The sequence below is a fragment of the Schistocerca piceifrons genome, chromosome 5 (genome assembly GCF_021461385.2).
Source record: "Schistocerca piceifrons isolate TAMUIC-IGC-003096 chromosome 5, iqSchPice1.1, whole genome shotgun sequence".
Lineage (NCBI taxonomy): Eukaryota > Metazoa > Arthropoda > Insecta > Orthoptera > Acrididae > Schistocerca > Schistocerca piceifrons.
The window spans coordinates 261172177-261185740 of record NC_060142.1 but is presented as its reverse complement, the minus strand read 5'-3'; the positions used below and the strand labels follow the sequence as shown (position 1 = coordinate 261185740).

Here is a 13564-nt window from a genome sequence, read left to right as displayed (position 1 = left end):
TTTATTGTTAATTATCTGTTTGATTATTTATGTGTCATTCACTGAATTATGTAGTTCATTTATATTGTAATTGATCTGTTAGGAAACTTCTTGTTGTTCCTGATATTTGCACAAATATGTGTTGTATATATTGGATTATTATACTGTAGTTAATAAAATTTGTCATGTTGAAGTTTATATTATTATTATTGTTATTATTATTGTGTTAACACTGATGACACCAATTGCATGTAAATATGCTCAACGGTGGAATAAAACATTTGTATTTGTATTTGATGACAATCACAATCCACATATTGTTTGCTTGACATAAGGTAATGAAAAGATGTCTCTAGGTGATAAATCTGGTGAATATGGGCTATGAGGCATTAATTCAATGTTTTCCTCCACCAGATATTCAATGAAAACTGTCTACCAGGCTGAGTCTTGAACTTGGGACCTTTGCCTTTCATGGGCAAGTGCACTGCTGACTGAGCTACCCAAGCTCTTGCCCGCAAAAGACAAAGGTACTGAGTTTGAGTCCCAGTCTGGCACACAGTTTCCATCTGTCAGGAAGTTTCATATCAGTGCACACTTTACTGCAGAGTGAAAATTTTAGTCTGGGAACATTTCCTGGGTTGTGGCTAAGCTTTGTCTCTGCAATATCCTTTCTTCCAGGAGTGAAGTTGGGGAGGTAGGAGACAAGGTACTGGTGGAAGTAAAGCTGCAAGGAGAGATTGTGTGTCATGCTTGGGTAGCTCAGTTGGTAGAGTACTTGCCCATAAAAGACGAAGGTCCTGAGTTTGATCATTGGTCCAGCACACAGTTTTAGTCTTGCAGGAAATTTCATATCAGCACACACTCCACTGCATAGTGAAAATTTTATTGCAGATTCAGTTGTTTGTGATGTGCTGTGTGACAGTTGGCATTTTCATGACAAGGAATGACATATTATTTTTTGTTGTTTTTCTGTGTGTCATTGACGAATTGTGAAAAACAAACTGTTGTGAACAATTCATTATTATCTGCACTTTGATCCTATAAATAAATGGTTACATCACATCCATTATAACCAAAGAAACAAGAAATCATCTTCTTGGGAAAGCTTGGCAAGTAAAACACTTTTATCGATTTTGGTTCTTCTTGATAAACCAAAACAGTTGAGTACTGCCCCATTACCAACTCATATGAATATATCCAAATTTTTCTCTTATTAGAACCTCATATACAAACTTTTCATTTCCTCAGTCAAATTTTTAGAGCATTTCTTTGCACCAGTTTACATGCACTCATTTTTGAGATTCTGTTTAAGTGCTTGGAATCCATTGGAAACAGATCTTTTTCACAGCTAAATATTCATGAAAAACTAAATGTCCTGCAGTCTTTGATACACATAAGAATGCCTCTGTCTTACAGTGAGTCACATGCCAATCTTCTTAAATCATATTGTTTATAGCCTCATTGTTGTTTGGAATGGGGACTAATTGTGCTCAAACTCCATGTAATTAATGGCTGATATGATAAATTCTGTGGATTATTGTAAACAATCATTTATGGAGGTGATTGATTACTAAAATTTGAATGAAATTATTCAAAGCATTGTTGCTGATTTAGGCCTTTACAAAAATGTTAAAAATGTTATCCATCTGAAAGCTTGGCATGAAATTCCAGTTTCCCCAAAATTGTTTCTTTGAATGCTGGCTGTCACCATACTACCCATTCAGTTTTTGTTCTGCCATTGCTCCACAACAGGAAATATTAAATAACAAATTTTAAAGTAATATTAATCTCACATCTCAATAGCACCGTCTACTTTTTATTTGTAAAAAGTTAAGAGGCAACCCTCATATTTACTTTTAAAGAGTTATATTCTGTTTTAAACCTTATTAAGTCAATAACATAAAATTCAATTTTATTTTCAGGATCAGAACTCCACAAAAACAATATAATAATTGCAGTGAATTGGACAGGTGTATATTTTATTGATGATCAAGAAGAAGTAATACTCGAGCTGTCCTACCCTGAAGTCAGCAGTGTGACATCCCACAAGTAAGTTACAGAATGTAACTCATTTTAAGCAGACTGTTTCTCATAACAGTAGCTATAATATCAAGTAATACTTCTCACTGGTAGGTATGAAGAGTAATTGTGTTAAGGTATGGCAAGATGAAATTGTGTAATGTTTTATAATGTTGTTGTTGTGGTCTTCAGTCCTGAGACTGGTTTGATGCAGCTCTCCATGCTACTCTATCCTGTGCAAGCTTCTTCATCTCCCAGTACATACTGCAACCTACATCCTTCTGAATCTGATAAGTGTATTCATCTCTTGGTCTCCCTCTACGATTTTTACCCTCCACGCTGCCCTCCAATACTAAATTGGTAATCTCTTGATGCCTCAGAACATGTCCTACCAACCAATCCCTTCTTCTGGTCAAGTTGTGCCACAAACTTCTCTTCTCCCCAATCCTATTCAGTACTTCCTCATTAGTTATGTGATCTACCCATCTAATCTTCAGCATTCTTCTGTAGCACCACATTTCAAAAGCTTCTATTCTCTTCTTGTCCAAACTATTTATCATCGATGCTTCACTTCCATTTATGGCTACACTCCATACAAATACTTTCAGAAATGACTTCCTGACACTTAAATCTATACTCGATGTTAACAAATTTCTCTTCTTCAGAAATGCTTTCCTTGCCATTGCCAGTCTACATTTTATATCCTCTCTACTTCGACCATCATCAGTTATTTTGCTCCCCAAATAGCAAAACTCGTTTACTACTTTAACTGTCTCATTTCCTAATCTGATTCCCTCAGCATCACTCAACTTAATTTGACTACATTCCATTATCCTTGTTTTGCTTTTGTTGATGTTCATCTTATATCCTCCTTTCAAGACGCTATCCATTCCGTTCATCTGCTCTTCCAAGTCCTTTGCTGTCTCTGACAGAATTACAATGTCATCGGCAAACCTCAAAGTTTTTATTTCTTCTCCATGGATTTTAATACCTACTCCGAATTTTTCTTTTGTTTCCTTTACTGCTTGCTCAATATACAGATTGAATAACATCGGGAAGAGGCTACAACCCTGTCTTACTCCCTTCCCAACAACTGCTTCCCTTTCATGTCCCTCGACTCTTATAACTGCCATCTGGTTTCTGTACAAATTGTAAATAGCCTTTCGCTCCCTGTATTATACCCCTGCCACCTTCAGAATTTGAAAGAAAGTATTCCAGTCAACATTGTCAAAAGCTTTCTCTAAGTCTACAAATGCTAGAAACGTAGGTTTGCCTTTCCTTTCCTTAATCTTTCTTCTAAGATAAGTCGTAAGGTCAGTATTGCCTCACGTGTTCCAACATCTCTACGGAATCCAAACTGATCCTCCCCGAAGTCGGCTTCTACTAGTTTTTCCATTCATCTGTAAAGAATTCGTGTTAGTATTTTGCAGCTGTGGCTTATTAAACTGACTGTTCGGTAATTTTAACATCTGTCAACACCTGCTTTCTTTGGGATTGGAATTATTATATTCTTCTTGAAGTCTGAGGGTATTTCGCCTGTTTCATACATCTTGCTCACCAGATGGTAGAGTTTTGTCAGGACTGGCTCTCCCACGGCCGTCAGTAGTTCCAATGGAATGTTGTCTACTCCAGGGGCCTTGTTTTCACTCAGGTCTTTCAGTGCTCTGTCAAACTCTTCACGCAGTATCGTATCTCCCATTTCATCTTCATCTACATCCTCTTCCATTTCCATAATATGGTCCTCAAGTATATCGCCCTTGTATAGACCCTCTATATACTCCTTCCACCTCTCTGCTTTCCCTTCTTTGCTTAGAACTGGGTTTCCATCTGAGCTCTTGGTGTTCATACAAGTGGTTCTCTTATCTCCAAAGGTCTCTTTAATTTTCCTGTAGGCAGTATCTATCTTACCCCTAGTGAGATAAGCCTCTACATCCTTACATTTGTCCTCTAGCCATCCCTGCTTACCCATTTTGCACTTCCTGTCGATTTCATTTTTGAGACGTTTGTATTCCTTTTTGCCTGCTTCATTTACTGCATTTTTGTATTTTCTCCTTTCATCAATTAAATTCAATATTTCTTCTGTTACCCAAGGATTTCTACTAGCCCTCATCTTTTTATAATAATTTATAATATTGGTAAACAAATTATAACCCCATCCCTGGTGTTGAAAATATGTCACCTACAAACTCACTCTGTTGATACAAAGATTTGTTTCGTGTGTGCTGGGCAAGAAAGAATTAGGCTCACCAAATTAGCAGTAAAGAACTAGAAGCAGCACAGTTAAAAGAAGCAGAAGAAAATTTTACTCAAGAGAATGGTAGAAGAACTGCCCATGATATAGTTCTCACAGATCCTTCACTTCATTTATTTTGTTTTTGCTTTTTTCTGTAGTTTCTCCTTTCTGTTAATCAGTGATTTTGGTAAAAGGGATCAAACTGCAGGAAATGATCCCTGACAGGATAAGGAAAAATAAAGGTCACATGGAAGCAGAAGGTACACTCACTTGAAGGAGCAGGTAAAAGTTCTTTGGTGGTGACTCAGCACCAAGCAGGTGGCCCACTAGCATGAGGTAAGCCAGACTGCCCTAACTGTGTGGAACATTCTCCACATCAACTGCCGCTACCCATATCACTTGCAGTGCGTGCAGACATTATTACCAACAGACTTGCCTTTGCTGCAACGGTTTTCACTGGTTCATCACACAGACCACCATGGTGCTGGGATTTCTGTCATGTCTCCTGTTCATGTTTAGGAGGAACAGTATTATCAATCTCCACAGCAACCACCTGGGGGTTGCAGAGAATCCCAATGGTGTTGTGGCTGTGAACCTTCAGCACCTGTTCAGCCTCAGTGAGTTGGCGGGAATTATTGGTGATCGCCTCATGGGACCAAACATCCTTGCACACCTCCTCACAGGCAAGTCATATCTGCACTTTCTGTGGGTGACCCTGCCTCCCCTGCTGGAAGACATGCCTTTGGTTGTAGGAGGTATAATGTGACTACCACATGACAATGCTCCAGCTCTGTGCCCTCTTACGTGCAGAGTTAATACATTAGTACAGTCAGAATATTTCCAGTTGCCTGTTGCATTTTCCTGTGTGGTTTCACTGTCAAAGATCTTCTTTCTCCATCTTGAAGGGGGTGTACCATCTTTCGAACACATTTCTGACCGTATGTCCATATGTTATTTTTTGTACCTTGTCCTCTCAGGATAATTTCCTCCAGTTTGTCCCCATTTAGCAAAATCACTGTGTATAAGTAAAAAACTAGAATGACACAGCTAATAAAATTTTATAATAAGGACAGGATTATGTTAAAAAGAAAATTGCAAAATTTTAGTCTGCTTGTCACATTAATTAAATTTTAATTTTCAAGATGAAATTCATTTATAAAATAAAGCTGTACTCCAAATATGAATGAATGGTATTTAGTTTCCTTATAATTTAGTTTATTTTGAAGGAATTTGCTGACAGTGAACAAATTATTGTGGCACACTTTATAGTAAATGGTCTGTGTTGTGTACGACTTTGTACACAACAGTAAGGAGAGAGGGGTTACAGTGCGGTTTCAGCAACTGTCGTTGTACGAAAGCCCTGCTACCAGTGCTTCCATCCTCCATACAATCGGTAAAAGACTGAATTGTTAGTTTTATGAAAAGGATAGTGAAGATGTTGAGTCGCAGATAGGCACAACAAAAAGACTGTCAGAAAATAAGCTTTCGGCCAACAAGGCCTTTGTCAAAAATAGGTGACACACACACACACACACACACACACACTCTATCTCTCTCTCTCTCTCTCTCTCTCTCTCACAGACTCATGCAAATGCAACTCACACACACATGACCACAGTTTCTGGCATCTGAAGCCATGCAACAAACACACACACAGCCTCACGCAAATGCAACTCACACACATGACCACAGCCTCTGGCAACTGAAGCCATGCAACAAGGAGAGCAACAGAGCTTGATCCCAAGTGTGGGAGGCAAGATGTCTGCCCGTCTGTTGCTTAAATGTTTATACAAAGCACTCAGCTTCACTCTTCGATTGTGGATGGAATGATGCACTCACAATATCACTGATGCCGGAGGTGGTGCAGAACTGTTTAAACTTTGCAGCAGCAAAATGAGATTCATTGTCAGTCCCAGTAACTTCTGGAAATCCCTTGAGGCAAAAGATCAACAATGAGGCCTGGATTGTAGAATGAGCTGTAGAAGAGTGCGTAGGAACCATGAAGGGAAATTTGCTGAAAGCATCAATGAAAATGAGCCAACATGTATTCCAGTAAGGACCCACAAAATCCCAGTGCAAACATTGCCAAAGTGCTTGAGGTTTGGGCCATTCAAAGAATGGCTAAAGCAGAGTTGACAGATGTGCAGCACAGTCGTGGCCCTGAGAAGTCAGTTGTTCAATTTGCACATCCAGGCCACGCCAAGTGCAATGATGTTGCGCCAGCCACTTGGTATGAAAGACATCTTAGTGACCTTGGTGTAGCAAACAAAGCATGCCAGACTGGAGAACCTGGGGAACTACAACACTTGACTGATTGTTATTGGTGTGAAGCTAAAAGACACCTTGCTGGGCTGCAAGGGCATGCCAATGGCAAAAAAATATGGATGAACCACAGAGCTACAAATCTGTCTGGTTGAATGCAGTCAGATGTAATGCAACAGAATCTGCAAATTAGGGTCTGCTGCTGTGGCCTGGTCAATTTTATGGTGATTAAGCAGGAAGCTATGCAAAGCATCAATGTAGTAACAAGTAGCAGAGAACTTATCAAACATTGACTCTGGGCCAACAGAGAGGCAAGAAAGAGCATCTGCATTAGCATGCTTAGAAGTGGATCAATATACTATGTCATATTTGTGTTTTGGCGAAAGAAGAGCCCACTGTTGCAGCTTTTGCGCTGTGCAAGTTGGGACTGACTGAGAAGGGATAAACAAAGATTGTAGAGGTTTATGGTCAGTGACCAAGTAAAATTTTCTGCCATAAAGATACTGGTGAAAAGCTTACTTGTTTGACAGTCTTTTTGTTGTTCCTGTCTGCAACTCAGCATCTCCACTATATGGTGAGTAGTAATCTAGCCTTTCGATAATATTTTCATTATTCCTTCCTGGATTTTCCATTATTTAGGATTAAACTGTGATTTTGCATGTGCAATGTTTACCTTGGTAAAATAGAAACAGTTATTCTTTACATGTATACAAAGTGTGCTGCATGCCTGCTTGTGTTATAAAAAAATGGTGCTCCAGCTCAAGGTTGATGACACAATGTGAGAAAAGACACAAAGAAATCATATACATTAGCTGCCAGTGGACACTGAGTTAAATCAATCTGGAAAGTTGAAAATTCATGCCAGTCTGGGACTGGAACCTGGGTCTCCTGCTTACTGGCCACATGCGCTGACCACTGCACTGACCACTGCACCATCTGGACAAAGTGGTCATCGCAAGTGCACGGACACAAGTCAACGCTTCACAATATTAATTACTTTTAATATGCATGTATCAGAGTCTGTAGAACCTGATACAGGTGGTGAGTTAGGGCACAGTCTTTTCCTCACTCAAAAACTATATCTATGTATTGAGGAAAAACAAAATAAAAAAAAAGTAACAGGTAATATTTTATAAAGCTCAAAACCCTTTTGTATAGTGACTGTTATGGGTCTAGTGTGTTATTAAGCATTTCTATTTGAAGTGTGTTCCTTGTGATGTTTTTTAGTTCAGTGTTGTAAATCTTATTTGAAGTGTGTTCCTTGTGATGTTTTTTAGTTCAGTGTTGCAATTGTTATTTGAAAATACCATGATTTCTGCAATTGATCAATTACAGAAAAATTTATGGAATACCACAAAATTTTACATTAACAACAACTCAAGGACTTAGCTTTGAATTTAAGAGTCCTTTATCAGCAGAAGTAGAATCAGTTATCAACTTTTTACTTGATGGCTTGAAAAAGAGATCTAAGTTTGTTGTCGCAACACAGGACTACATCCCAGGTAAGAATATGTCCCCATTATTTGGTAGGAAAATAGAAAAAATAATTAGTTTACTGAATATTTATAAATTTTTGCGTGATTTCATACAATTCATTTTGAATCCAACAATACTGTGATATAATCAGTATATTTCACAACTGTCATATGGGATGGGGTTTAATGTTTACCAATGACATGCATTACATTGTAAAGTGAAGAATCATAGTTAACTTCAGTCGCTGTAATCTAAAAGTATAAAAACATAAACATTGATGACATATGCCTTCTTTGAAAATGTCTGGGGAGAAGGAGCCTAAAAAAATCTATATTTGCTTAGGAGAATGTTGTGAAGGAATGTACATATGTGAATCATTTTTTTTTTCACATTTAATAAGCTATGCTTTTACATAAAAAATACACAATCAGTTTTTGATGCTATGTGTACATAAAAATTTTGTGATTTACAAACTCCACTGCTGTCTTAGTTAGATAAATTTCTTTTTATCCTTTTTTACTACTGAAACAAAAATAAAGTCTGAGACTGTACTGGAATTTATAGTTCACTTCATTCACTTATTTTAAAGAAAAAATGTACACTTATTTCCAAACAGTTCATTTTCATTTCATTTGTAAATCATGACTGAAGTTTTTACAAAAATGTTATGTTGTTATCCAAGTTCAGAGCAAAGAGCTGTCTCAGTAGCTGACCTCATGTACGTCAGAAGTGAAAAATATGATAAACTAGTATGAGCTACCTATATCATGAAAAGGTACAAAAGCACAAATTGTCTTTGTAAATTATTTAGACAAACTACAAAATATTTACATAGCACCATTCAGAAATGATGATGATGATGATGATGAGTCCCATACTTCTTTACAGAGCGTAGGGGAGCGACGCGGGAGACCAGCGCTGCCTTACTAGGCAAGGTCCTAGTGGAGGTGGTTTGCCATTGCCTTCCTCAGAGCAGAAATACACTCACAAAAATGTAGTACTAAACTGTTTCAGCTCTACCAGTCCAAAAAGATTACACTGCACTTTCATAACAAAGACACAAAAATGCATTACACAAATATGACAATACACTGTCTATTTTTCATTTTGAGTTAATACTTGCTCCAAAGAAAACTATAACAATGGGTACTGAATTTCACATGGATTTAAACTCCTGCATTCTGGTTCTTTTATACAGCATCTTGAGTCAAATCTTTTCTGATGGCTTGGTTAATAGAACAGCTAACTGGTTAGTAGACATCTTCACTTGTTTGTATTGTCAATGTAGAGTGTGGGCCGTTTTACTTGTTAGGAAGTTCCAGTCAGTTCATACAGCATTCTTTTCAGGCCAGACCAACTCCTTTGCTGCTTCACTTGCTGATATTATTTCCGCTCCCTTAGTGGATGTTGCCACTGTCTTTTGAACTGACTAGTCCTTGATACAGCTCCCTGGCTGAGAGTTGCAATGACACCTCTCATTGAACATCTTATATTCTTGTCATCAGCAACTGGCATTACTGTAGACTTATAAACCTTGTTTGTTCTTGTAGATAATTCCATAATCCTTTGTATGCTTCTAGTACCTAAAAATTTGTTTCACTTGATTCTAGTATTGAAGTGTAGGATCTTCCATGATTCTAGCTACTTTGTTCACTGTGAAAGCAGTAGCCGGATGTGAGATTGTTGTTGAATACACCAGACAACACACAAATTTGCAGTAATGAAATTTGGCTGAAATCTCTTTGACATTACTTTCTTCACGCCCAATTTGAGTAGAAATTCCATTCCAAAACTTTCCAGAATCTCCTTTGTATAGTCCTCTTGGTTCGCTGTTGTCAATCTGTCTTCATTTTGCTGTATCTTCATGTGTGAAAAATTGTGGGGTGCCCCTCTAGTTGTATGAAACTCCAGCTTCAACATTTTCATTAATTTTTCAATATCTGTTCTGTTGCTGCTCACAACTAAACCCATTAACATACACTGCAGGTTTCCCTTTCTGCAACACCATTTTGCTGTAGTGCATAGGGTGGATACTCTAAGCCTCTGCTTGCCATTGATTCTGAGACTTTCTTGTTATCAAATACTTTTCCTCCATCACTCCTGAACTGTTTCATTGCATGAGCATTTGTCTAAGCCTAATTCAAGAACTGTTCCAGGACAGTGATGACTTCAATATTCTTCTCCAGGAAGAAAATTTTATGAAACTCGCTAAAATCATCTTTAAAAATTACACAGTAGCCAGCTTTTCCAAGAGCGTCCATAGAGATAGGTCCATTTACATTGGCATGGATTTGTTCACAAGTAACCAGTGGTTGATATATTTCCTGAATGGCAATCAATGAATTTTTCCCCAAAGCACATGTGTCGTAGAATTCTAATTTGCTGCCACCTAGGATGATGTTCATTTGCTTCAAGACACTTTTCACATGTTGTTTGTGTTGATGACCTCTCATGATAAACTTTCAGCATATCCAACACTGACAGAAAATTCACTTTAAGCGGTTGTGCCTGTTTAATGATGCATATGTCAAGAACAGAGACAATGGCAAACATGATCAGTTTTGACACTTTTGTTATCAAATCTTGTGCAAAAACCATTTTGTGCAGCTGCTTTTACAGAGAAAAAGTGAGCACTTGCTTCAGAAACATGAACTATATCTCTCAGTTCAGCATTTTTTTCATTATTCAACTGCATTTGAATTTTCACAGTTCCTTGTCCATAGCCAACATATTTACACTTTTTTCCCCAATAGAAATCTTTTCAAGAAAAGTGAATTTTCTGTGTTATACAAATTATTGATCATTTGCTGTGATATGATTTGTATTACCCCTGTCACTGTACCATCTGTTGACTTCAGCACAGTTATTGACTGAGGCACCAAAGATGTGCAACAAAAATTCAACATGCTTTTCAGAGTGATTGGTGCAAATGCTGTTGTTCGTCTTTTTCATTGGACACTCTGCTGCCCTATGGCCTACTTGCTCACATTTCTGAGAAGGAAATTTTTGTTTTGCACCCTTAAGATTCTTTTTCAAATTTTTGCTTCATAACTTCATTTTGCTGACTTTTCTGTATACAACAAATGTGGCTCATTAACCATACTTTGATTTCAGAATTTAACCGTGCACAATTTTCCTATCAAAAGGTTCACATATTGATTTTCAGTTGGGATTGAGCTCCACAGATGTTTAAAATTGTCATAGTCTTTGCCTAGTGTGGAAAAAATTCAACCATTTAAAATTCTTTGACACAAAACATTTTCCTCGTGCTTCTACAACACACTGCTCAAATCCACAAAAAGCTTCTGCAACTTTGTGATGTGTTTGCTAATGTCCTCTTTGTCATCACGCTGAACATGAAAGAATGATTTCTTCAATGTGTTCAGTCATTGCATACTGTTGTGTTCGAATTGTGCATGTAACTTATCCCAAATTTCACGTGTGGGCTCATGTCAACATGAGCTCAGCAATGGATTTTCTTAGTGTACCTGCTAATAAACTTTCCACTTTTTCATCTTCTTTCAGCCACTGCTGATGTGATGCATTTTTTTTCCACTGTCACATCTTCAACCAGTTCAGGACACTTGAATGTACTGTTAACAATGTGTTCAAGCGCATATCCCCACAACAGCATTGAGATGTGCCATTTCCCGTTTGTCCTGTCGTCAGGTGCTTTGAGTTTATTCACTTGTATTTTGTAATCATCAATGCTGGCTGCCATTTTCATCAAATGAAAAACCTATGGGCAAGTTCATGTTATTTTACAATAATTTACTCACTAGCAAAAACAAATATTTTGCAGTAGTTCACATGTGGCCTGGGCCCATAACCTAATACTGTTTATTTGAAACAGACTATAAATGATTTACAGAGATTGTTTCCTCAGACATCCACTCACACCAACATAGTATCAAACACATCCAGTTTTACCAGTCCAAAAATATTCCATTGCGCTTTCATAACAGAGGTAATGAAACACACATTACACAGGTATGACAGGACACTTGGTATTTTTCTATTCAGCCTCAAGTGAGAAAAGGCTATCTGATACTCAGGAGCCCAAGAAAAGTACGGCTCCAAATAGCAGTGTTTACATAAATGAGGGCATTGCCTTTCTTCCATGACTCTGCTACAGAGTTGCACTACAGAAATTAATAAACATGCCTATGGTCAATCTACCTTTTGAACCATGGCTTAGTTGTTCCCTTTCTGTGACAGAATGCAACTCCTTCTCTCTGGATTTGAATTTTCTTGTACAACAGGTTCTAGAAACCTGAAATCTCAGAATTTTTCATTTATTTAACACATTTTTTTGATATTTACTATCAAAAACAGTCTTGATCACAAATTATTTATTCCAGTGACTGTGGTCATCTTCAGACTAATGAGTAAGAACCTCCTTCTGATGGTAAAGTAGTGATTTACCACTAGAAAGAGGTTCTTACTTATTAGTGTGAAATTGAGCACAGTTGTGGTCGAAACCAGTCACAGGAATAAATAATTTGTGATCAAGACTGTTTTTGATAGTAAATATTTATAATAACATTGATCACTGCATACTCCCACAGTGTATTCAAAAGTAATACATTTTTTGATGTCTGTATTTGTTCAAAATTAAAGTTAGCCAATAAAAATTGGTCTCATTTTCTATGTTTTTCTGTTGTTGAAGATTCGGGATCTTCTTTCCTAATACTGAAGAGGGGAGATCTTTTGATTCTTGAAGAGGAGTTTGATGGTGATAAAATAATGAACTCTTCGTGGGGAAATGGAATCAATGCCAGGACTGGACAGAGGGGTCATTTCCCTACAGAAGTGATTTATGTGCTCCCTGCAGTAGTTAGGCCAGCACCAAATATTGTGGTGAGTGTTAAGCAACTTTTAACTCACTTTAGTTATTTTTTATTATTCCACAAAGCATTATCTACATCTATACTCTACAAATCACTTTGAAGTACATGACAGAGGGTACTTCCCATTGTACCACATATTGGGATACCAACCATTCAATTTGCTTTTGAAGCATAGGCAGAATGATGGCTTAAATGTATTTTGCATGCTGTAAATAATATAATTTTATCTTTGTCTTGCCATAGGAGAAGGATATAGATGCCATAGTGTATTCCTGGATTCCTCAATTAATACTGCTCCTTAAAACTTTGTGGGTAGGTTTTTGTGGGATAGTTAGTGTCTATATTCAAATGCCTGACATATCAGGTTTTTACTATCAAAAGAAACATTCAGTCAAGAAAACTAATAAATTATGAGACAAAATTTCTGTCCAGTGCTTATCTTCAGTAAGTGAAACATGTAATGCTGCTGATGGAGATGTATAAAAGTAAAAGTGACACATAACCTAGCTTTAGGAACTAACAGTTGCTTCATTGAAAAGAAGAGAATGGTAGCTTGGGGAAGGTTAAAAGGAAGGACATTTCACTCAGACCCCAGGATGAGAGGGACCCACCTGCAATGAGAGCAGAAATCTGAATGGCCAGACACTTTGATAGAGATGAGGAGAGAAGGAGCGAAAGAAGTGAAAAACAGGTAGACAACAAAAGGAACAATTGGGACCAGGTGGGTAGTATTTGTCAAGATCAT

The 13564-nt window shown here is 37.5% G+C and overlaps 1 protein-coding gene across 1 annotated transcript in view; it reads left to right on the top strand.

The window, feature by feature from the left end:
* Positions 1 to 13564, top strand: part of LOC124798932 (myosin-VIIa-like) — a 393313-nt gene that overhangs the window by 262518 nt on the left and 117231 nt on the right. Inside the window, exons 42-44 of the mRNA XM_047262466.1 lie at positions 1902 to 2028; positions 7829 to 7995; positions 12639 to 12829. Coding sequence (XP_047118422.1) covers positions 1902 to 2028; positions 7829 to 7995; positions 12639 to 12829 — 485 coding nt within the window. The remainder of the gene's footprint in view (positions 1 to 1901; positions 2029 to 7828; positions 7996 to 12638; positions 12830 to 13564) is intronic.